Source organism: Prionailurus bengalensis, chromosome D3 (assembly GCF_016509475.1).
Source record: "Prionailurus bengalensis isolate Pbe53 chromosome D3, Fcat_Pben_1.1_paternal_pri, whole genome shotgun sequence".
In the NCBI taxonomy this organism is placed as follows: Eukaryota; Metazoa; Chordata; class Mammalia; order Carnivora; family Felidae; genus Prionailurus; species Prionailurus bengalensis.
This window is the reverse complement of record NC_057356.1, coordinates 9371865-9397533: the sequence shown is the minus strand read 5'-3', so window position 1 is coordinate 9397533 and position 25669 is coordinate 9371865. Positions and strand designations below refer to the sequence as shown.

General features: G+C 45.7%; 1 protein-coding gene across 1 annotated transcript in view; it reads left to right on the top strand.

Annotated features, from left to right (window-relative positions):
- Nucleotides 1-10475, top strand: part of LOC122470227 (BRCA1 associated protein) — a 28965-nt gene extending 18490 nt beyond the window's left edge. The window contains exons 10-12 of the mRNA XM_043557624.1: nt 2366-2455; nt 5747-5850; nt 8082-10475. Of these exons, the coding sequence (XP_043413559.1) occupies nt 2366-2455; nt 5747-5850; nt 8082-8445 (558 nt within the window). The 3' untranslated portion in view covers nt 8446-10475. The remainder of the gene's footprint in view (nt 1-2365; nt 2456-5746; nt 5851-8081) is intronic.
- Nucleotides 10476-25669: the final 15194 nt, after the last annotated feature.

Here is a 25669-nt window from a genome sequence, read left to right as displayed (position 1 = left end):
TTTTACTATCCTACCTTAAAAAGTGGCTTGGGCTTTTACTCTTGCCATTTATTTCTGTATGCCAACTTTTTTTTAAAGTTCTATCATTGCTGTGGAGGATTATTGAAATACTTTTATCCTATCTAATTTTCTTGTTTGGAAGTCTACGCTTCACTGTGTCTTACTATTTTGAATGGGATGTTTCTCATTGTCTCAAGCTCAATGTTAAGGTGGTTCTCTAGCTGCAATAAAACTGAAAGTTAAGAATCTTCCTGTTGGCATCACAGTAGCAGTTGGAAACCGAGCAGGTCAGAATGAGGAAACCCCGGTAGCACCCTTCCATGCCCAGGAAGCTTTTTCACATGTCTTGGACATTTTATGAAGTAGATGCTTACATACTCAAAGTATGTATTTTATGAATTTGATGTTTACATATGTATGTCTAAAGCCATTTGGGAGTATTCATATATAGTTGAAGAAACAACAAAATTAGCACAGTCTGATTTTTCACTGTAGTAGTAAATCCCACCTACTATAAAATTAGTATATTGTAAACGTTACGATAATGAAGGAAAAGTTTAAAATGAGTCTTGTTTTGTATTAATTTCAATCTGATTGCTTTAAAAACAAATAGCTTAGGGGTGCCTGGGTGGCTCAGTTGGTTAACAGTCTCACGGTCTGTGAGTTCAAGCCCCGCGCCGGGCTCTGTGCTGACAGCCTGGAGCCTGCTTCAGATTCTGTGTCTCCCCCTTTCTCTGCTATTCCCTTGCTTGTGCTGTGTCTCTCCCTCTCTCTCAAAAGTAAATAAACGTTAAAATAAAATTTAAAAACAAATAGCTTAGCCTTGGGAGGAAATGGATATTTGAAAGCTTGGTCATCTCCGGACTTTTATGGTCTAATAGATTGAGTAGAATGGCTTAAGATAAGGCTGATGTTTTTACGATTAATTGTATTGATATGAAAAAGTTTAAACCTTTTACATTAAGTTTTTAGAAGTAACCCTTCCACATTAACTCTAGGTATATTCATTCAATAAATGTTTATTGAGGGCTGCTGTCTGTGGGCCAGTCTTCTTGGTGCTGGGAATGCAGCATTGAACAGACTCCCTGCCCTCGTGGAGTGTACGTTCTAGGAGCACACACACATTCTCCCATCTGTCCTTTCTCCCTGTTGTACCTTCCTTCTCTTCTCTAGCTTACAAGCACATTCATATCTCCTTTTAGTCTTTTAGAGTGGTTTTTCTGAAATGCAGATGTCATGTTGCTACTCCACGGCCCACATTTCTCAGTATGATGCCCCCGGGCCTCCTATAGGCCCCATCTGCCCATACCTTGCACCCTAGCCTCATTGATGTTACTCCTTCATCTTGAAGAGATCCTAAATGTCCACAGCTCACATCTGGGTCCAGTAGTTCTCTGGAATCAGATCTCTGTCTTTACCTGTCTCCTCCACCTCTCTGTCGAGAGCCCTCCCATATCTCTCCTTCTCTCAGATGTCCTCCCAGACCCTACTGTCATAAGCCATCTATCCTTTCTCAGTAGTTACACATTCATTCATGTTGTTCATTCATTCATGCAGTCAGGTAGCAAACATTTCCTGACATCCAGCATGTGCCAGGCACTGAGGCTACAGAAATAACGTTAGAACCCTCACTTTCGAAGAGTTCATATTCTAGTCAGGGAGATCTGGTTATTAAGTGCTAGCATCCTAAGTGCTGTTAATGACAGGCACTATACTAAGGGAGCTGAGAGGGGTGCTTAATCCCAGGCTGGGAGGGACAGGGACAGCTTCCTAGAGGGGGGTGAGCTGATTTAATACTTGGATTTAAAAACCTTGGGGTTCTTCTTAAAATTAGCTTGATGAGACACCTGGGTGGCTCAGTCGGTAGGGTGTGTGACTTTGGCTTAGGTCATTATCTCACAGTCTGCGGGTTCAGGCCCCATGCGGGGCTCTGTGCTGACAGCTCGGAGCCGGGAGCCTGCTTTGGATTCTGTCTCGCTCTCTCTCTGCCTCTCCCCAGCTTGTGCTCGCTTGCTCTCTCTCGCTCTCTCTCTCTCTCAATAATAAATAAATAAACTTAAAAAATTATTTTAAAAAATTAGCTTGAACAGAAACTTATTTGCTAATGTACATTTCTCTGCTTTCTTGTCCAGACTAGATTGTAAGCCCCAGGTCAGGAGTGTAATTGACATCTCTGTATTCCCATGATTTGTTGAGCAGAGAATAACCAAGTTGTAATACATGTTCTGATGATTGTATTTACTCTTCTGTAGGGCATTAAAAGTCAGGTTTTGGTTTTTTTAATAAAAATAAATAAAAGTCAGGTTTTAACTGAAATTCAGAAACTACAGTGATTTATGTGTTGGTGTCTGTTTTCTGTTTTTAGTATTCGTATTTACTAACAAGCCAGTTGGAATCTCAGCGAATCTACTGGGAAAACAAGATAGTTCGGATAGAGAAGGACACAGCAGAGGAAGTAAGTTTCTGTCTGGACTGCTGCTGACGTGCCACATGGCAGGGCTATCTGATGTTGGGATGGGAGAAGGCAGAATACAAGAAAAAAGGAATGCTGGAATCATTCTTAGGCTGATACAGAGATAGAGAATTGTTTTGCCTCTAAAAAGAAACCTTTGTCATATGTCAGTTATATCTCAATAAAGCCTGGGTGGGGGGGCAGCGGCGGAGAGAAGAAAGAAAACAAGAATTTGGAATCAGTTGGCTCACCCCAGTAATCTAACTTTAGATCAGGATTCCAGAGAGAAGTGGTTAAAAACATGAATCATCATCATTATATTACAGACATAGCCCCTGAAGGCAGTGTCAGGCAACAAGAAATTCTAGACCACAAAGAGAATGAAATTAGTCAAAATGAGGAAAAGGAAGAGGCAAAAATATGCTGTTGCAAATGCTGTCAGCTGAGCATTATTTAAGAAAGGGAGGGAAGCCAACATACACTCTCACCTAGGGTTACCAAATCGAAAAGAATGTATTAAAATTGTATGCCGAGCTCTGTATTACACTAAATATAGGAAGAAACAAAATACCTGCTACGTACCCTGAAAAAAGAAGACTTGGATTTAAAGACTTGAGTATTTTGGTGTTTTTGATTGGGAAGAGATTTGTTTGTTAATTCAATCAGGTTTTCTACGCCTTGTGCAATTCCATTAAAAAAATAGAAGTATGTACATGAGGACTTGTAATTTGAGTCAGCCAGTTGGTTTGTCAGCTTGGGAACAGCTGCTTTGAGGAGCTGCGTGTGGGCTTCTGTGGCACCAAGATGGTGCTGAGCCCTTCAAAATTGAAGAGAAGAAAATCAGGCTGAGGTGTTAGAGCTTCGGTGGTTCCCGTGATGCCTTGTTTGTCTAGGACACAGGTTTTCAAATTTAGCGAAATCCTTGAAAGAAGATGCCACTCGCTCCTCCACCAGGTAGAAGAGGAAAGTGTTGTGTTTTTGGTGGAAACCCAGATGGAGGGCCCAGAACTTCACCTGCTTGGTTTTCCCATCATCTCCAGCAGGTACAAGGGACCCTGACGGTTCCAAAGAAAGCATTTTGAAAACCAGTGAGCTCCTGAGGGTTCACATAGAATGGGAGTTCCAAGAACCTTTCTCAGGTTCTAGGGACAGTGTTCATAATTCACTGATCCTCTTAGTAGTAATACAGGCTTTTCAATTTTTTTAATAATTGGGGTGCCCGGATGGCTCAGTCAGCTGAGCGTCCGACTCTTAATTTCAGCTCAGGTCATGATCCCAGGGTCGTAGGATCGACCTCAGTATGTTGGGCTCTGCACTGAGTGCAGAACCTCCTTAAGAGTCTCTCCCCCTCTGCCTCCTTCCCCCATGTAGGCACATGGGCTTGTGCATGCGTACTTTCTCTCTCTGAAATAAGATAACAACAATGAAACAAATAAATCCTTATATGATTATTTTAGTAATTTTGTGAGTCCCTGGCATAACTAGATCTTCAGAAAGGGACTGCAGAGCCAGGCTCAGGTCTCATCTGTGTGGTAGCTAGGGTTATCCTGGAATTAAGCAGGCAGGGCCAGGCTCACACATATGTCAGGCCCGTTGGCCCCAGTTTCTGGGTATGCCTACAAATGAGGAGAAATCAAGGTTCTCAAATTAAGGCTTAACACCAGCTTTAAAATCTTTAGTTCAGGGGCGCCTGGATGGCTCAGTCAGTTGAACGTCCTACTTCGGCTCAGGTCACGATCTCGCGGTTGGTGGGTTCAAGCCCCACGTCGGGCCCTGTGCTGACAGCTCGGAGCCTGGAGCCTGCTTCGGATTGTGTGTCTCCCTCCCTCTCTGCCCCTCCTCCGCTCATACTCTGTCTCTCAAAAATTAATAAAAACGTCAAAAAAACAAAAAAGATCTTCAGTTCAAAGTTGTTGATGTAGTTTTTATCAGAACCTTCCAAGTGGTGGAGGTGCCTTTCCAGAGGAACTCAGGGTCACTTGCTGTACCGGTTCTGAATGGGGCTTAGTTAGAGCACACATGGGAAGGACATGCCTCCGACAGCACTCAGGAGGACGAGCTCTGGTTACTGCCACTTGGTGTCAAGTCCTGAGTCCCTAGGAGGAACACTCAAAACACAGCCTCAGTACTAGGCGTTTCCACAGGGGGGGTACCTAAAGTGCTTCATGCAGACCCTTGAGAGCTAAGCTTAGGGTTCTCTCTGCCTTTAAGACCCTTTAGGATTAATTGCATTCCCTAACGAATGCCTAAAGCTCATTTTTCCTTTGCCGTACAGCTATGGCCTGCAATGTAGTGCAGAGAGGTTTAGAACTTGGGTCCAGTCCCAGACCCACCATGCTCTAGCTGGGTAACCTTGGCCATATTGCCTCACCTTTCTGCAAGCCTGTTGATAAAGTTGACACACTGAAGTCTCTGGCTTCTTATCAGATATAAAGGAGATACTGCTTACAAAACATCTGGCTGGTGCTTGGGCCATAGGATTTAAATTCTCAGTCCCTTTCAGCTCCTGCCCTTTCGGCTATTACTGCCTCACGATCCACCCAGCCTCACTACTTCCCATCCAGTCTTCTCCCTGTGTCCTCAGACTGGTAGAGGTGAGGCATTTCTCAGTTGGGTAGATCGTCACACCTGACTGAATCTAATGTCTGCTTAGCTAGACTTCAACAGACTCTTGGTTTCTGACACGTAATACGCCAGAATTTTAAAATTCTCTTCAGTTTATAAGACAACGTAACATGAATTCGTTCTCTCTATATTGCATTTATAAATTAACTCAAAACAGGAACTGCTTATGTTCCGTGTGGCTTCATGGTACATGAGAAAATTTAATAATGAGGTTTTTTTGGGGGGTAGGGACCCAAACAGTTAAAATCCTTTATTACAATTTTCTTGGATTAGATTAGTTTGTTAGATTATCTGGTTAGTAATTTTTGGAATGTGATCTCAGGAGGAAAAAAACGTGAGTTAAGAAGAGGCTCTGGTCTGGCCTCTGACAGACTGTCTCCTGCCTCACTGCCTGAAGCTCACTCTTTACTTCTGAGCAGTTTCACTTGCCGTCTAGCTGTGATCCGTCGTTCATCCTTGTATAGAGAAACAGTAAGGGGTAAAAAAAGCATTTCTCAAAATGTTTATTTCTGCTACAGAAGTTCTTTCAAATGATTGTCTCACCTTTTCTTAGTTTGGTTTATCAAAGTTACAGACAGGTCATTGAAAAAACGCTTGTGAAGTTAGCCCCAGAGACCCCACAAAACTATGCCTCTTTGAAGTGAAACTGATCTCCGTTTGCTCTTCCAGATTAACAACATGAAGACCAAATTTAAAGAAACAATTGAGAAATGTGACAATCTGGAGCACAGACTAAATGATCTCCTAAAAGAAAAGCAGTCTGTGGAAAGAAAGTAGGTGTAATTGGTCTCTTCTTTAACTTAGCTATTTCATTTTTACAGGTAATCTCCTCCATTCCTATGAACACACTTTCCTTTTCAAGGGTGCCTATCACTAGGTTTTCAGGGGTCTCCCTATTTATGGAGCAAACTTACTGTGACTTCCTGTTGATTAAAAACGACAGCATTACATGCCAGATGGGTGCCGCGTGGAATGCAGAGCTCTCTGCTGATGTCTGTGCTCGCTGTATGTGCAGATATCTTCCACTGTTGCCTGTAGAGGGCAATTCCCTTGTGCTCAGAGCTGCAGCTTCTCGGAGCCATGGTGGCTGAGAACTGGCAGGAGAGAGAATATGTCTGAGCCGGACATGGTGTGTATTCTGGCCTTGGGCAGGAATTAAAGGCCAGAGTTGTTGAATATGGAGGAAAAAATTCAAGAACAGCATGGCAAGAACCTACTCTACTACTGTGATATGGGGAGATAGTTGCTGCTCACGGAAATTACCTTTCTAGTTTAGGTATATTCACAAAAATAATTGGCTTTTTACTTCCAGACAGTGGATGAAAAATAAGGAGAATTTTTAAGAGCTTTTTTTTTTTTTTTTTTTGAAGAAACCTTCATTCTGGAATAAATTCAGGTTTACAGAGGTTGCTAAGATAGTGCAAAGAGTTTCCATGTACCCTTCACCTGTTTTCCCACTGTCAAAAGTTATTTTAATAGTTTTTCTTTGTATTGTGGTAAAATCTATATAACAAAATTTGTCCTATTCACTCTAAGTGTATAATTCAGTGGCACTAAGTGGCATTCACAGCATCCTGCTATTGTCACCATCATCTGTTTCAAAATTTTTTCATCACCCACAAGACTCTCCACCAAAGGTTTTTTTTTCTTTTAAATATTTTCTTTTTTTTATTTCTTTTCCCACACTCTTAAATATCTTATTTTTTAAGGAATCTCTACACCCAATGTGGGGCTTGAACTCAACAGCCCTGAGATTAAGAGTCTCATGCTCTACTGACAACCAGCCAGGCGCCCCAAAGGTTTTTTTTCTTTTTTTAAACTGTTCTAAAAGCAACACTACAGGATTAATAGACATTAAAATATTCTATACTTTCAGCTCCCTAACAAATTCAACTGTATTAAAGAATTAAAATTGGAAGTTTTCTTCCAGGCTGTAGATTTTGCTATCTAAAGATTACCACTATTCCCAGGCTGTAGATTTTGCTATCTAAAGATTACCACTATTCATTGATGGTACCAGTGAATATTTACTCTTCCAGATCTTTTGTTGTACCCATTTGAATGTCTCACATATCTTTTTTTCTAGAAAAATAGAATAATATTAGGTATTCTGTTTGGTAAAATATTCCGTTTCTGAGATTTTTTTTTTCATACTGACACTTGTAACGGCTGCGTGGTATTGCATTGTATGGAGGTTCCCTAATAATTTTAACCGGTCCCCTATTGATAGACATTTAAAGTTGTCTCAAGTCTTAGACTAATATAAACTATGGTGCAATGGGCATTTTTCTCCATGTTTCTTTTAGTGCAGTCTCAAATATATTTTATTGGATGAGTTCCTAGAATAGGTATGTCAGAGGGCATGTGAAATTGTGGTTTTTAGAGTTACTGCCACGCTGACTTCCGAAGAGTTTGTACCAGTTCGCACTCCAGTGCCAACACGGGGAAGTTCCTCTTTTCCCACGGTTGAGCTCTTTGGCATTCCGATACATAAAAATGGTATATCCAGTGATGCTTCAATTTGTAATTCTTGCCTTGTGAGTAAGATTGAGCATCAAGAATAAGGCACTCCCTATTCTTGAAAACTCTTCTCCAGTAAATGCAGTGAGGTCAGAGCACTTGACTCTCCAAGAATGTCACTTTTCCTCATAACTTCTTTATCGTAGCTGTTATCTGTAAGCCATCTATTTAACCACAGACTGCAAAACAAAGGAGCAGTAGAAGTTTTACCATGAATCATAGAATCATGTACACTATTGACAAATTTCTGAGACTTAGAAAAACTGTCGCGCCGCTGACTAGAGCGGAATCCTTGCTTCGTGCAGCAGTCGCGGCGGCAGCACAGTGGAGACGGTGGTGGCAGTCTCCCTCCGCCACAGGAGGGAGGAGTCCGGTCCCTAAATGGATGCTGAGATCACAGCGCCTCTGTTCAATCCCAGAGCAGAGAGCGGACTGTGTCGGCAAATGAAAAAACATGCTTTTGTCTTCCTTTGTTTTGCAAAAGGTGCACTCAGCTAAACACAAAAGTGGCCAAACTCACCACAGAGCTCAGAGAGGAGCAGGAAATGAACAAGTGTTTGCGTGCCAACCAAGTCCTCCTGCAGAACAAACTGAAGGAGGAGGAGAGGGTGTTGAAGGAAACCTGCGACCAGAAGGATCTGCAGATCACCGAGATCCAGGAGCAGTTGCGTGACGTCATGTTCTACCTGGAGACACAGCAGAAGATCAACCACCTGCCTGCTGAGACCCGGCAGGAAATCCAGGAGGGACAGATCAACATCGCCATGGCCTCAGCCTCCAGCGCCCCCTCTTCGGGGGGCAGCGGGAAGCTGCCCTCCAGGAAAGGCCGCAGCAAGAGGGGCAAGTGACCTTCTGAGAAACAGACGTCCCTGAGACTGGTTTCCCTGGCGCAGTGAGGGTGTGCTGGGGCTTCAGCTAAATGTGAGGGCGGACCTTAAATAAGTACAAGTGAGGACCGAGCCGCAGTTGTTTGGATCTTTCATTTGCTGGCGTGTGGTGTGATAAACGTAGGGGGTTGCTGGCTAGGAGCGCCGATGGAGATGGGCCGTGTTTTAGAAGGTGGCTGCTGTTTTCAACCGTAGTAGTTCACTAACCTCAGACATTCTAATGACCATTTTGCCTTCCTACTTGATAGAAGCCCCAGCTCTGCTGTGCATTTTTCCGTTGTATTTATTGAGCCCGTGTATCTGACGTTCAGGTCTGGGGTCGGTTTAAGATGTCGAATTTTTTTTTGTAACCTCAAAGGTAACGTTACCTGAGGTCTAGCAGCTGCTTTAAAGAGAGGTTTGCACTGGCCGCTGAGGATTTATGAAAACTCCCCGGTGTTAGTCTGACGTCCTTGTCATCCCCTCCCTGCGTCTGGGAAGAAGAATTGGTTGAATGTCATATGAAAAGAGGCTGGGCCTGTAAACCTTTAGTCACTAGCCTGTCACAGCAGCCTTCTTTTGCTCTAGGACTAGCCAGGAAAAACAAACAACCGTGGGGCAGGCTGAGCAGACTCAGTGTAGGGAAAATGGTGGTGCTTCTACTTTGTTTATTTTCGATGACTCCAGGCCACATTATGAACCTCAAGTAAAGAGGAGGCTGAATGGTCGCTCTAAGACTCCGATCTCAGAGTGGATTTCCTAGCATCTAGCAAGAATCAGCAAGCGGATTTATCATCCATGTGAAAATGGGCAGCGAGGCCTCTGACTAGCTGATTGTGTATTTTGCTAGGATCAGTGTTTCTGAATGTTTACAAAAGATTGGGCTGCATGCTCAGGTTGCGGCTAGAGGGAGCTTGGGCAGATTTTCAGTTATGCTTTCAAGATACAACCAAAGGCTGTTTCTAAATCCGAAAATTAGAATTTTAACAGGGCCCCTTTAAAACAGTCGTGCAGTGCTCGTTGTGAGCCAACAGAGGGGCTGTGTACTTTCTCTAGAAACCTTAACGTCAAGTTAATTCATAATACGCAGTAATTAAGCCAAGTTAAAGGAAGACCCGTGTTGGAATTCAGCTTCCAGAAGGGGTAGCTGGACCCTGAAATGTTGGGTTTTGTTTTCTGCTTTAGAATTAGCCAGAGTTTTCCAATGGTCACATTTTAGAATTGTTTTTAGCCTATGGTTAGGCCTCATCCCCTTTGGCGTAAATGTCCTTCGTGTTCCTTGTTAGCACACAAACTGTATTGCTAATCACCATCCATTTTTGTGGGATGCGCTGGAGCATTTCCCAGAAACCCTCACCTGTAACTTTGCGAAATGAATGTACTCAGACATTCTCAAATTCTACGTAGGGCAGACCAACTCTGGAAGTGCCCCTTGGACTTACATATACAGACACCTTAAACAAGAGTGGGAATGTAAAGCGTAACCTAATTCTCTTTCCTATAGAGATTCTATTTTATTTAAAATCTATTTTTACACTAGTTAGAATCCTGCTTTTTTGGCCAAGTACTTGTCTTGCATGTCTGACCTTGCAGAAGCTGGGGTGGATCATAGCATACTAATTACGAGAATTAGAAGTAGTTTACAAAGCTTGCTCGTTCCTCATTTTCCCATGATCACCTCCACCAAGCGGCCCCACCACCAGCTGGGGGAACAGAGGTTTTCAGTACAGGTGGGATAAGTGCCCTGAAAGGCTGTGCCCAGAGGAATGAGCAAATAGGCAAATGTTTCCAAACTACTTGAAGGTTTAAAAATGTTTTCCAGAAAAAAAAAAAACATCAAGATACATAAAGAAAGTGTTTTTGAAAAAGGTTAAAGAGTCATGTTTGATTTTGACAAAATTACATAAGATAGAAACTGTTAGTATTTTCTTCAGGATGGAAATGAACCACTTAAGATATCCGTACTACCTTGAACAATGAAATTGCATTAAAATAACCGAACTTTGAAATGATTCTGCCCCGTGTGAAATTTGTGTCTCACTGGTTGACATTTGCTTGGGAGCTTGTATCTAAATAACCTAAGAAGGTGTCAATGACCTGAATTTTAAAACAGCAAGAAAACCATCCCCTCAACAATATAGTGAGCAGCTAGATTATTCATCTTCCTACCCCCCTTTGCTCCAGCTTCCCAAACTAATAAAAAGTAGCTGAACCAAATACAGAATAAGGAAAATTATCTGAATGTAAAGGGTCGAGATAGGATGAGACCCGGCACACAACTCTTACAAATGCAAGGCAATCAACATGTAGGTAGGCCTGAGACTTTTTACCAGGCCTTCTAGCAAGCCGAGGTGGTTTTATTTTTTGAAACTGTCCCAGATGTGACTTGTTAGGATACACTGAGTAAGACAAGGCCCTGAAGCAACTACCCACTCCACGCTTGCACGGGGAGGTAGGTTGTCCTAAGCAAAAGGGCTGAGAAATGAATTGAAACAGCCAGCCAGTTGAATGTAGAGGACTTGGCAAATCACGAATGAACAACCTTCTGTCATCACTTGGAAACCCCTCTCCTGGTACAGTCGGGATACACAAGTTACAAATACCATCCTTGATTTGGCTGCTGTGCGTTCTGCCACGTAGCTTGGGCTGGTGGCAAGCTTGGGCTCCCGCAATGAAGTCAATGGGCTTATCTAAAAAAGGAAAGCCACTCTCCCATTTGAGGAAAGCTATTTCATTTTCTCCAGGATAAAGCTGAATTAACTGCCGCGGTGAATTCTGCTGCGTTAATTTCTTTCTTGGCAGCAGAAGGGAAATTTTTCAGGAGTCTCTCAAGACCCAGCTCCTGCGCCTTAATGGTGCTGGGGGACATCTAAACTACTCAGAGACCTGGCCATCACCTTAAGCGAGTTTAGGAAGCCACCAAGTGTTCTCCGACAGGCCTCTGCTTTCTGGCCAGTCCTTTTCACTTGTGCCCGTGAAGGTTCTGGAAGTGGGAGTTCCAGGATATCTGTATAGTGTCCACACCAACAGATGTAGCTTTTAAAGTTAAAAATTTTAGGGGCTTCTGGGTGGCTCAGTTGAGCATCGGACTCAATTTCAGCTCAGGTCATGATCCCAGGGTCGTGGTGTGGGATCGAGCCCGCATCGGGCTTCATGCTGTGCGTGGAGCCTGCTTGGGATTCTCTCTCTCCCTCTCTTTCTCTCAAATTAAAAAATAAAAAAAAAAACAAAAAAAACCCTCACATATATATATATATGAAGTTAAAAGAGTGAAGTGAAAAGGAAAAGTGTGAAGTAGTAATAGGAAGAAAAGCCTTTCCTTTCAGGAACCCTCCCCCCCCCACCCCCCACCATTCTGTCCTGGAGCCAAAGCCAAGTGTCTCATCCTGTGTAACATGAAGTTCATTTTCACCCCCAAGCACTTCGCTTTAGTCACCCTGGAGCAAACAAAAAATATTTTTGCATTGGTGCATTAGGAGACCTCAGGGAAGTTACATAAAGCTTCTTTTATTTTTTACCTTTTATTTTTGGGGAGGGGTTGTGGCCTCTTTATCCCGATTAATGTTATAATCAACCCTTTCATGCCTTGTTTTCATCACTTAAAGGTAATAGTAACCATTTACCACTTACTGGTAACCCTTTTTACCCGGCCTCCCCGGGACTCGCGCCCTCCCCGGAATGCTCAGGCACTTAACAATATCAGGTTCTGTTAGACATTCATTTTGAAAGCTGTACTCCCAGAAGCCAAAACTACCTCAGCAGCATTTTAGCTCGTATGCTTTTCACCAACATTGAGCAGTCTCTTATTATAATTCTGGAAGCTTAGGTGAGCACGAAAGGGGCGCCGCAATTGGTTCTTAATCTGGATTTTGCATTCTCAATGCATTAAAGAAGGCCAGGGAGAAATGAACAATCTGCTGTTTTGTACAAGATGATTGTGGTCTTTGGGGCCTAATGTTGAATTGCTTCGGGTCAGAAACTTCTCATTGGAATCATCTGGAAAATGTGGTTTTGGTACTTGGCACGGAGCTGTGCTGGTGCAGATAACATTTGTTACTCCAAGGCTAATTACCACGCGCACTAAGTGAACTAAAGCAGCTTTGCTTCTTTTCAGACCGTGTTCTAAATCCCCTGGCCCCAAACTCCTTTCAGATCCAGCCTCAAAATAAATGCAGAGATGTTTGACCTGGCCTCTGTGGAGATGTCTTTTGCCATCTTTGGTCAGGAAGGAGCAGTAGATCCCAGACCAAATCTCCCTGTACATCTGTTTCCTCATTTAAAAAGGAATGGTGTTGGGGGGGCCTGGGTGGCTCAGTTGGTTGAGCGTCTGACTCTTGATCTCAGCTCAGGTCTTGCTCTCTCGGGGTGGTAAGTTCAAGCCCCACGTGCACTGGGCATGAAACCTATTTTAAAAAAAAAAAAGTGCACTGAGACTTCCTTCAGCCATCTCAATTCCTGATTGTAAATTCTCAATCCCTTGGTTATGGCCCAATGGGCCAAGAGTCCAGACCTTCCCTAGAGGCCTGGGGGCAGTTGAGCGCCATTAAGACAATGTGTCGCCCTCCACCACTTGAGAAACTTGCCTGTATCACTTTACATCATTAATATAATGGTTAGCATCAAAAGACTTTGGTGCTAACTGGAAAGAAGGAACTCGAACTAATTTCTGGGGCAAAAGAACAAGATCACAGATCTAGAAGTGAAGAAGAGTCCATGGAAAATTTTAGGAGGAAGAGGAGAACTGCTCTCCTGGAAACACTCCAGCGGGAGAGCAAACAAATTGTGACTTATCACACACAGCCAGAGGGTCCTCCGGCAGCATCTTCCAGGAATTATCTTCCGTGAAAGACTGAGCCTTAGCCGTGGCCATGCCCACTCACACATTCTAACTGATTAGTTTGTGCTCACACGGAAACTATGAGCCCAAAACCGTCTGCAGAAGAGACAGCAATAGAAGAGCCACGTCACACAACTTTCCCACCTCCTGGCCCCACCTGTCCTCCGGGGGGGGGGGGGTGGGGGGGACAACCTCAAATCCTCTTTGCAAAAGCATGCCTCAGGAAAACAGCTTCGTTGCATTTGTTTCCATGCTGCAGAAAATCAACACTAACTGGCTTTGATCCCAAACAGGGCCAACTGCAGAACACAGAGATTGTGCAGCCAGGAACTCAGAGGCCTCCTCCATCTACCCTCCCCCGCCCAGCACATTCGACTTCAATTATGTGGGAACATGCGGGGGGGGGGGGGGGGGGGGGGGGGGGGGGGGGGGGGGGGGGGGCTGCTGCCAGAACTCTCCTGGCCCCGACGGAGGAGGCCCCTGTGCTGTGGCCCAGAATCTTTCCTAAAAGTCCATACAGGATCTCTCTGTTGCTGCCAATCGCACACTCTCCCTTTGGCGAGATTCCTAGCTCTGTTTGGCCAGAGCAACGCTAAAGCTCTCTTCCCTTACTTTCTTCCTATACGCTGGGTTCTCCGCTCCCTGCGGCCCCCGTTCCCCTCACGCTTATAAATAAGAATGTTCCACTGCTTTTCAGAACCAGAATAATCCCGAGAAAGATAACTTACACTGAGCCCTGCCTCTCTTCTCTTGGAGCTCTCAGGAGACGGCTTTTTGGTGAACTCTTAAAAACAGTTTTCTTTTCACCTGCTGAGATAACATTCTTGTGAGAAGGGAGGTAATTGACGCTAAGAACCCTGATTGTGTTACTATTGGCTTGTGTGAGCCCAAGGGGACTTGGAAAAACCTAGAAGAACATCCCCAGGAGAGACCTCTTTTCCAGCACCAAAGAGGCAATCCAGAGGGGCAGACCCAGAATCCCTGTTTTCTTTGGTAGGACCCAAAGCTGATAGAGAATTAGAAGTGCAGAATTAGAGAATTCTCCTGCACTTGCTGAGCATTAGAGGCAGAAGCAAGCTCTGCCCTGTTTTGACGTGTCTGATTCCAAGGGCTAGTTCAATTCCTGCTGACCGAACCACAGTTGCTGTGCTGAGTACTTTGCACGTACTATTCCATTCAGTCCTTAACGCCAGCCTGGTGAGGTAGGTGCAGTTACCCCATGGTACAAATCAAGAAACCGAGGTCCAGTAGGAGACAGTTCAGGACTGGCCAGCGTTGGCTGAGGTTGCGTAGCTGACCCCTGAAGAGGGCAGTGCTCAATCCCAGCATCGCCTGAGTCCAAAATCTGGGCTCCTCACCCACTCTGCTCTACTGCCCCCCTCTAACTCTGGAACTTGGGGACAGAAAGGAAACAGCTCCCAAGACCTGTGTTGTGGTTGCTTTGGGAAAGGAGCCGAGTACTGAGTGGAGACCATGTTGGTGTGAGTGAAACAGTCCAGTACGCCCACCCTCTGCAAGCCTCCCCCTCTCCTCCTGGAACTTTCTAACTTCTCCCTGTCTCCTCTCCCACTTCAGCGGGGCCTGAGCCAGAGCTGATAAAGAAGGAGGAAGAAAACCACGCCAGTGGTTTTCCCCCTCCACCCAAGGGCTGGCTTTGGGAAATCACTTCATTCCGATTGCCTGTTGTGGCCCCTTCACTCCGGGGAAGCTTGGGGCCCAGTCCACACAAACCATTTACGCTGACGTCTCAGTTCTTTTATATGGAGCTTCATGGAAGCCAGGGTGCTTCCCCAGCTGGAAAAGTTGCTTCTGGAACAAAACTATCTAGACTCTAAGGAGTCCTTTCTTTGAGAATATAGACTCAGTTACTGCCCCCAGAGGCACAGTCAAACAGGAATAAACAGGCTAACCGGCAACTTTAGATTCTGCAGGGATCAGCTTAACTTGTGGCTTCAGTTTGTTACAGAATAAACAGAGGAGAGAGAAAGCCTAGAACAAAATTTTTATAAACTACAGGGGTATGTTACAAAGTGGTGTTGATTTCGCAGGTATAGACTGGTCTGTATGTGTCCACATGTAGAGGTCTTCCCAGAACTTTTTCTGTCTTCTTCTTTTTTATTAATGTTACAGCAAGTCAGGGGCACCTGCGTGGCTCAGCCGATTAAGCATCATGATCTCATGGTTCGTGAGTTCGAGCTCCGTGTCAGGCTCTCTGCTTGTCAGCGTGGAGCCTGCTTTGGATCTTCTGTCCCCTTCTCTCTCTTGGCCCCTCCCCCCCTAAAAAAATACTAAAAAAAAAAAAAAAAATAACCAAATATAATTTAGAATCTAGATTCAATACCTGTTATCCTATTTACAATTATATATTTTAAATTCTATAAGACAATTGCAAGAGCATTATATTTTAAGATAGGCACATGTATTATTTATATGGTTTTTATTTTTGAGGTGTAATTAGCATATAATAGAATGCAGCTCTCAAGCGTTCAGTTGGATGAGTTTTGATAGTTGTCCACATCCGTGTAATCACCACTCAAACCAAGATGTAGAGCATTTCTATCTCCCCCCCAAAATAGGATGTTTTATTTATTTTTTATTTTTTAAGTTTATTTATTTATTTTGAGAGAGAGAGCACAAGTGGGGGAGGGGCAGAGAAATGAGAGAGAGAGAGAGAGAGAGAGAGAGAGAGAGAGAATCCCAAGCAGGCTCCATACTGACAGCACGGAGCTAGACATGGGGCTCAAATTCACTAACTGTGAGATCATGACCTGAGCCAAAATCAAGAGTCAAATGCTCAACCAACTGAGCCACCCAGGTGCCCCAGGATGTTTTATTTTTATTTTTATTATTTTTTTAATGTTTATTTATTTTTGAGAGAGAGAGAGAGAGACAGACAGAGCATGAGCATGAGCATGGGAAGGGCAGAGACAGGGGTAGACACAGAATCTGAAGCAGGCTCCAGGCTCTGAGCTATCAGCACAGAGCCCGATGCGGGGCTTGAACCCACAAACTGCGAGATCATGACCTGAGCTGAAGTCAGATGCTCAACTGACTGAGCCACCTAGGTGCCCCAGATGTTTTATTCTGGTGCCCCAGAAAAATATAGAGAGGAAAATTAAAAGTATTCTTATCAACAGAGGAAACCATGAACACTGAACTCTTTGAGTTGTTTCTTCTGGTGTTTCCCATGCGTATTGTTTCTCTAGGTTTATTTGTTCTCTCGGTAATTACGTGAGGGCCTACTAAGTGCCAGACACAATCAGGATTCGAGGGATATAGCAGCAAATACAACAGTCCCAGTCATTGCTGCCCTAAAAACAAATGAAACTGTATGGGATTTCAGATAACCGTAAGTGCTAGGAAGAAATAGTGTAAGGGGATGGGAGGGAAGGGCTACTGTAGGTAGGGATAGTCACAGAGGCTTCATGGTTGATGCTGTACACAAAAAATGCTTGATTGGGACTTGCCTCCAGAACTATGAGGGAATCAACTTCTATGGTCCTAAGCCCCCGAGTTTGTGGCTCTTTGTTACCCTAGGAAACTGACGCACGGGTCTGACAGCTGCTCTCTTCTCCCTGGCCATTTCCCATTCCTGCAGTCCACCTGACTACTTACCATGTCCTCGAGAAGGCTCTTCTCGTCCCCAGGAGTAGCCTGGCTCCCCCAGGCCACGGGTTCTCTACACATCCGTAATCATGAGTCATCCCTGGTCATCTCCCCCAGCCCTCAGGAGAGGGATTCTCAGGGCTGGGTCCCGGCCTTTCTCTTCCTTCTCCTCTCTCTAGGTGACCTCACCAATTCCTGTGGTTTGAAAGACCATCTTGATGCAGTGAGATCCCCAGATTTCTATCTCTGGCATAGATCCTGCTCTGAGCTCCAGACTCACAGCCCCATCTGCTTGCTCAATGTTTCTGTTGGGATGTTGCATACGCACATACCTTCTTGCGTTTGAAAGGAATGCTTCCATTCTCCCCCACAAATCTAGCTCTACCCCCAGCTCTGGTCTTTTGTCTTGGAGTAAGAACCATCCTCAGCGATCCAGTAACTCGAGCCGGAAATCGCCCTTGATTCCTCCCTCTCTCCCCTCCCCAGCCATCCACAGATCCCCCAGATGTCTGCAGAACAAACTCTGTCCAAGCCATCATCTTCTCTCACCTGGACGATGCAGTGGCTTCCTTGCTGGTCTTTCCACTGTTACTCCTGCCCCCTTCCAAAGCATCTGTGACACAGCATTGCCTCCCCGCCCCCACTTAGGACGTTTATAAAACCCACGCGTGGTTTTCCTGGATCTTAGAATAAGATCTTGCGTGATCTGGCCCTGACCTGCCTTTCTAGTCTCATCTCACAGGACTCTCCCTCCCTGTCTCTACTTCCCAGCTCCATTGAGACCTACACAGGGTATATACTCATAAGCTATCACGGCCGTAACAAAGGGCCACAAACTCAAAGGCTTAGACAACAGAAATGTATTGTCTTGCGGTCTGGAGGCTAAAAGTCCAAGATCGAGGTGACTACAGGGGTGGTTCCTTCTGAGACCCTGCAGGAAGGATGTGCTCAAGGCCTCTCACTGCAAGCAGAGATCTGGCAAGTATTTTCCCTTGCCCCCTGCCACCTGGACAGGCAGTGCAGTGCAGAAATTTGTGCCCGGGCCTGGGTTCAAACCCCAGCTCTGCCACTGCCTGGCTGTGTGATCCAGGGAAAGTTATGTGACATCTCTGAGCAGTGACTTCATCTCCAAAATGGAGACAGTAGTAGCATGTGCCCCTCAGAAGATTTGTGGGAGGATTAAAGGACCTGGTGCTCAGTTCGGCTCAATGGGCACAAGTAGTGATCTCTGTGTTAGCATTTTCCCTGCTCTCGCTCTCCCCCAGCCTGTGTTAGTGGTCCCTGTCCTGCTTCCTGGTGGCCCCTGTGCTTATCTCTGTCACTGTCCCCTGGCTAGACGATATGCATTTTGAAGGTGGGGGCCATTTTCCTTAATCCGCACAAGGCCTAGCCCAGAGGAGCCCCTCAACACTGGACTGTCGGAATGAATGAATGAATGAATGCACAAAGGTCAGGCAGAGTAAAACCAAGCACGCTTTGCATGATCGAAGGCAGGCAAGGGGCAACTTCACCTGTAAAATGCCAGCTCCTAGCACCTCCCCTAGAACGTACAGGGCTTTAATAAACACCTGCTGAGTGAATTGGGAAGGGCAACAGGAAGAGCGCACAAAATGTCTGAGGGGTTTGGGAGAGGGCAGGGTGATTGTGACTGCGCACGTCAGCGATGGCTTTAGGGACAAGATGGCAATTGAGATGGACCTTGGAAGGACAGAGTGGACTGGCCTCTCCTGTGGCCCGTATCTTTGGAGCGCTAAAGCAAGTCTGGAGAAAACTGCCTTGAGCACATTCCGCCAGAGTTAGAGGAATGTATCTGTGAGATGCCTTCAGCTACAAGTAACAGAATCCCAACTGAACGTGGCTCACACCATGAGGGCTGTATCTCCCGCAGTGAGAATGGAGGTAGGCCAAGTCCTGGATTGGCTAAATGAGTGGCTTAACAACCTCACCAAAGACCTGATCCAGAAGCCCTCCAAGAGACTCGCTCTCACGTTCCACGAGGCCAACCACGGTTCAGTTCCCAAGACCCTGGAAGCTCAAAGAGGGTGAGCGTGTGCACAATTGCGCTGCTCTCTTAGCAAATGGAAGAATCATAATTGGCTGTAGCCAATCACAGGAATCTTATTCTGCTATGTGAGAGGTCAGGGTCAGGGATGGGGACTAGATTGTGACTAGATTATGGTCAATGAGATGGAGAGGGACGTGTGCTGGGGATTTCTGGAAAAGATTTTACCCCCTGAAATAAAAAAAAAGGTGAAAATGAGAAAGTTCCTCTTCTCCTGCCTCCTTCCTTTCTTCTTTTCTTCCTTCTCAGAAGGCCACTGTGTGAGGCTGTCACAGCAGCCATTCTCTGATCCAGAGGAACAATGTTATAGACATGCTGCGGATGGAAGAGCAGAAAGAGAGAAAGAACCTGGTTCTTGATGACATGGTTGAATCACCAAGCCAACACTGGAGTTGCTTACCTCCAGACAGCCAATTCTTGCAACAAATAAGTCTTTATCACTTAAGTCCCATTAGTAGGGACTTAGTGTTCCTGATTGATAGTCTCTAACTCTGTCTAACCTTACTGCCCTCTATACACTTCACATTCCTTCTTTGCTGGTAATAAGTGACTGTGGGGCTGCTGGTGGCCATCTCTTTTGCGGTGCGGAAGGAGACCACTTGAAAATAAAATCGACACAGCACAAAGAACGGGGGAGAAATGGAGAGGGACCAATCCCTGATGTCTCTGTCTGAGGGCCCCTGGATCCAGCTGTGCCAGAAATGAGCCCTAGTCTTAGACCTTGCAGCTACATAAACCAGTAAATTCCATCCTCCCTACCCTGCACCTTTGTCTTTCTTAATCCAGTTCTGCCATTGAAAGAGGCCAGTGTTATCCCTTCAGTGTCTTCCCTCACATCGCATATCATCCCAAAGTATTTGTCAAGGAGATGAATTCACTACTTTACCTTCTGTTTCCTGCACACCAGACTTGGAAGCTACCCACCCACACTACAGTCATATAGCTAGGTCTCTACACAGTGCAAAGAATTAGACCATGAAGCCTTACAAGTTACAGCCTGTATTTGCCGAGATTCATTCAGGCACAACTCAAATATCCAACCCCAACTGACAGAAGCAAAAAAAAAAAAGGTGGGGGGGCATTGCTTAGCTCTTGTCAAGGGAAGTCCAAGGGTGGGGCTGGCCTTGGGGACTGGGGTCACACATCGGCCCAGCTCACTAACCACCCAGAGCTCAGTTTTCCTCCAAGTTGACCTCATTCTCCTGTCTGTACGCAGGCTTCCCCAAGGTGGAGGCTGATGAGGGGGGCGGGACCTCCCCCTGGCTCACCAGCACCTTCTCTCTCCAGCCTCCATGTAGAATCCCATGGCTTCATTTTCTTTAGCCCAGTCTGGGCAACATGCCCCCATCTGGGACAACCACTCTGACTCTGACCGGATATACCTATGCCATGGGCCCCAGTTCTGTGGGCTTTAGGGCAATGTGACCGTGACCACCTTGTGTGGGAAGATAAAACTCCCCAAAGGAAGGAAGGGAGCTGTTGTGCACACGAGGGGGGGGGGGTCAGGAATGCAGGGCCTGGTGGATAGAACAACTGACATCTATCATAAAGCCTTCCCACTACAAACCAGGACTTCAAGAATCTTAATGAATTTCACTAACTGCTTTTGGACTCACGAAATGCCTTTCTGCACCTGTTAAGTGCCATGAGCTATGCGTTAGGAGCTGGGGCAATAAAGACAACCAAGCAGAAGTCCCTACTCCTACGGACTTCACTGTTGAGTAAGTGATCAGATGTGTAAACCAGATATTGTTTGTATGTCATAAGTTGCTATGCTCTGGGAACATGAGAAAGAGTGCACTTCATTCTTCCGGTAGTGGGGATTAAGGAAAGCTACAAAAGAGAAGTGCCATTTGAGCTAAGCCTAGAAATTAAAGTATGGAGATGGGCAGGTGGAAAGGGGTGGGCCAGTCATTCAGCAGAGGAAAGAGCAAGAGCAAAGGGGCAGAGGGGAGGAAGTGGCTGGTGGGTCCTGAGAGCGTCAGGGGAGTCCCAGCTGGCTAAAGCGGGGGTGTCACATGTTTGGGTACAGTGGTGGGCCCTCAAAGATACCCACATCCTGATCCCCTGAACTTGTGTGCATTACTTTATATGGCAGAAGGGACAGTGCAGATGATCTTAAGATGGGGAGGTTATCCTGAATTACCCAGCTGAGGCCTAAATGCAACCCCAAAGATCCTTATCAGTGGGCGGCAGAGACCAGAGTGGGTAGGAGGTGGTGTGGCAATAAAAACAGAGGGAGAAAAGGCAATGTGGGGCCACAAGCCAAGGAATGTGAACAGCGTACAGAAGAAAAGACGAGGAACAGAGTCTCCCTGAGAGCCTCCAGAAGAAACCAGGCAGGCTAACACCTTGAAGTTAGTTAGCCCCATAAGACTCGTTGTGGACTTCTGGCCTCTTTAACTGTAAGATGATAAATGTGTGTGGTTTCAATCTGCGAAATTTGCGGCAATTTGTTAAAGAAGCAATGCAGTAGGAAACGGATACAGGTAGGGTGGTTGATGGAAAGAGAACAGGTTATGAGGGCCTTGTCTATCACTCTAAGAAATTTGGATGGCATCGCCTACAGGACCGGGAAACGAGAGACTCATCAGGGCAGCAGGATTAGGTGGGTGTCTTAGAAAACTCCACTGTGGTCATAAGAAGGACAGGTGGGGTGGGGCAGGTGGGGAGCAGAGACTGGAGGCCAGGGAGGCTTTTTAGAAGCTCAGGTGAGAGACGACGGCTCTGTGTTAGGCCAGTGGGGACGGAAAGGTGGAAAGAGATAAGGACGTTGTTTCCAGGTCCCAAAGGCCAGATCAGTGAGCATGAGGTGGGGAGGGAGACAGCATGGTGGTGCGTGTACCCACGTGGTGGTGCACAGCTACGTGCACGATGCTCTTAAGAGCTGAGGAACAGCATTGCAGAGGGAGAGGAAAGAGTTTCATGTAACTGTAATCAATAGAACGTTCATGCCCATCGCCGTGCCCAGGGCAGGGGCTTCTTTCCCATTTCGGTTCTGCTTCACCTCTCTGCCTGATACCAAACCACTAACCACATGCCAAGCCGTGTGCCAAGCACTTGACAAGTGTTACCAAAAAACATCCTCAGCCAACCCTACAAAGTAGGTACTGTCACCATTTACATTTCATAGATGAGGAAACCGGGACACAGAAAAGTGAAAGAACTTGCCCGTGGCTACCTGGCTAGCAAAGAGTAGAACTGGCTTTCAACCCCGGACGGTCGGAAGGTGGGAGGGAACTTAGGCTGGCCAGGAAAGGGAGGGGCAATGAATGTGATTTGGGACACACATGAGTCTAAAGGTTCTTTCTGCAGGATGTTGAGGTGGAAATGGACAGTAGGCAGCTGGCAAGACGGGTCCGGAGCTGACAACAGGACAGCTCTGGGGATTCATTGTTATATAGGCATGGCCAAGACTCTGGATATAGCAAAGAATGTCCAAGACAGTATAGATGTAAGACGACATGAAGGCTTAAGACATAGCTTGGAGGACAGTGACAAATGGGGCAGGAGTGAAAGAGACCGAGAGAGAGCTGCCTGAAAGGTCAGGGGAGGGGCCCGTTGGTAGGATGTCCGGAAACCTGTCTTATTGTGGGAGTGGGGAACCGCGGTCAGCGGTTTAGCATGGGACCAAGAGGCCAAGCAGGGCAGCTTGGAAGAAAGGCCATTGCACTGGGCATTGGAGCATCGGTGACCACTGCCAGAGCACTTTGGGTGGACTGGTGGGGCTGGAAGCCTTGTTATCCAGGACTGAGGAGGGCACAAAAAGTCAGGAGGTGGAGTGGCCATGGTGGACTAGAAGTTTGGTGGCAAAAGGAAGGGGAGTAATCGGCAAAAAGCTTGAGGGAGATGCAAGATGTCGTGTTTCATTTCCAGGTTGGGGGACACTCGGACATGTTTACAGGAGGCAGTAAAAGACATTGACAGTTAGGTGGAGGTCTGTTGCTTTCACTCTCTGCTCCCAAGTGCAAGTTTTCCCTTGGGGAAATGTCTCCCACTTCTTGGGCTGTCGCCTGTCCCTACTCTGGAAGTAGTCATGTGACTCAGGCCGGGTCAACCAGCATGTTCTTAGCCCCTGGCCACAGTGATAGGTTAACAAAAGAACACGTGACACAGTTTCCTGCCCAATGAGCATTGGCCATGGGAATTTTGCTGTAATCCTGTCTTCAGGGATTGCCAAGCTGCAGAACGAAAGCTTGGAGCTGTAGGGAGCATTTTGACTACCACGTAAGGAGGACCTGCCTGGGAATGTAGTCAACACGGATGATAACAGAGCTGAGAGATGGTGAGGGACTGGGTCCCCAAGCCCAATACATTCTTCAGCCAGTTTGTGCAAGGCTGTTGTGCCACTTGAAATGGAGACTCATGGGGAGGGGTGGGTATGATTTTTATTGGACAAGGATGACATCTGTTCTTCTCAGGCTCACTCACAAGCTCACTTGGCTGGCCTCAGTTCCTCCCTGGCTGTTATAGGAGACTTTGGTTCTTGCTACACGGGGGTCTCCATAAACTGCCCGAGTGTCCTCATGACACGGTAGCTGGCTTCTGCCTGAGTCAGTTGTCTGAGGAAGAGAAAGCAAAAGCGCCAGCCCAAGAAGAAAGCCAAAAGCTTTTCAATAACCTAATTCTGGAAGTGACATACCATTGCTTCCACCATATTGTGTGTTTGAAGCTAGTCACTAAGCCCATCGCAGTCACAAGGGGACTAGAGTTAAGCTTCATTTCTTCCTCTTCTCTTTCTCCTCCCCCTCCTCCTTCTTCTTTTTCAATTTTAAGTAAACTCTATGCCACACATGGGGCTTGAACTCATGACCTTGAGATCAAGGGTGGCATGCTCTCCCTACTGAGCCAGCCAGGCACCCTGGGCTTTACTTCTCAAAGGGAGGCCTATCAGAGGATTTGTGGGGCATAGTTTTTTAAACTACCATCCCACCAAACATCCCCCTAACATCTCATTCATGAGATTGGGGTCACATGGTGATACCTGAACCAGTCACTGGTAAGGGGAGTGGATTATTTTAAGGTTAGTCACTTCTGGGGCCGGGCTCAGCTTCCTTGAGGCTCAGGGCTGCTCGGAGGAAGGGAGATGCCTCAACAGAATCAGTATTCTGGGAGAAAGGGAAGAATGGGTGCCAGTGTGGCACCAGCAGTAGGGGGTTACTCAGCGGTGAGTAACTGGGAAGGCAGGGAAGAGGTTTCAAAGGAAGAGGAGCTACGTTTAATACTTAATTAAGTGCCAGATCCTTTAGTGGTATATATTTACCAGAAGAAGAGAAAGAATAAGATGAATGGAGTTTCCTTTCTGACTTGGAACCCTGTTTTGTCCCCTCTGCCCTAGAAATTTTGTAATTTGTGTTCTCTACAGAGACGCAATAATCCTTTTTATCACTGAGTCTTTGCAAAAATGCTAACTATTTCATAATGAAAGTCAAGGTTGCGCTAATTAAAGGATCTAACATGAAGCCTAAACAGTTTTATTTTTAATTGAAGTGAAATTCACATACAATTAAAATTAACCATTTTAAAGTGAGCCATTCAGTGGCATTTAGTACATTTACGATGCTGTGCAACTATCACCTCTGTCTAGTCCCAACATGTTTACATACTCCCCGCCCCCCCAAAAGCAACACTGGACCCATTAGGAGTCACTCTCCATCCCCCCGTCCCCCCAGTTCCTGGCAACCACCAATCTACTTTCTGTCTCTATGGATTTACCTACTCTGGACATTTTATATAAATGGAATCATACAATATGTGACCTTTTGTGTCTGGCTTCTTAGCATCATGGTTTTGAAGTTCATTCATGATGGTGTATATCAGAACCTCATTCCTTTTTTTTTTTTTATAATTTGTTAATGTTTATTTATTTTTGAGAAAGAACAAGGCGGTGGTGGGGGGTGGCAAAGAGAGAGGGAGACACAGAATCCGAAGCAGGCTCCAGGTTCTGAGCTGCCAGCACAGAGCCGGATGTGGGGCTTAAACTCACAGACTGTGAGATCATGACCTGAGCCGAAGTAAGATGCTTAACCGACTGAGCCACCCAGGTGCTCTCCCCCCAACATTTTTTTTTTTTTTGAGAGAGAGAGAGAGCAGGGAAAGGGCAGAGAGGAGAGAGGAAGAGAGAGAATCCCAAGCAGGCTCTACACTGTCAGGACAGTGCCCAATGCAGGGCTCAAACTCATGAACTGTGAGATCACGACCTGAGCCAAAACCAAGAGTCAGACACTTAGCTGACTCAGCCACCCAGGCACCCCAGAACCTCATTCTTTTTTACGACTGAATATTCCATTGTACGGTTATATATATATATATATTTTTTTTCTTGTTTGTTTGTTTGTTTATCCATTCACCCAGCTATAGACATATGGGATGCTCCCACTTTTTGGCTACCACAAATAGTGCTGTTATGAACATGCATGTACACATACTATTTTGAGTGTCTGTTTTCAACCTTGGAGGGGTATACACCTAGGAATGAAATTGCTGAGTCATATGGTACTTCCATGTGTAACTCCTGATGAATGGCACACTGTTTTCTAAAACAGCTATATCATTTTGCATTCTCACCAGCAATGTGTGAGGGTTTCAATTTCTTCACATCCTTGCCAACACTTGTTATTTTCCATTGTTTTCAGTGTGGCCACCCTAGTGGGTTTGAAATGGCAAAGGAGATTTTAGAGGTGCCCATTAATTACCTAATT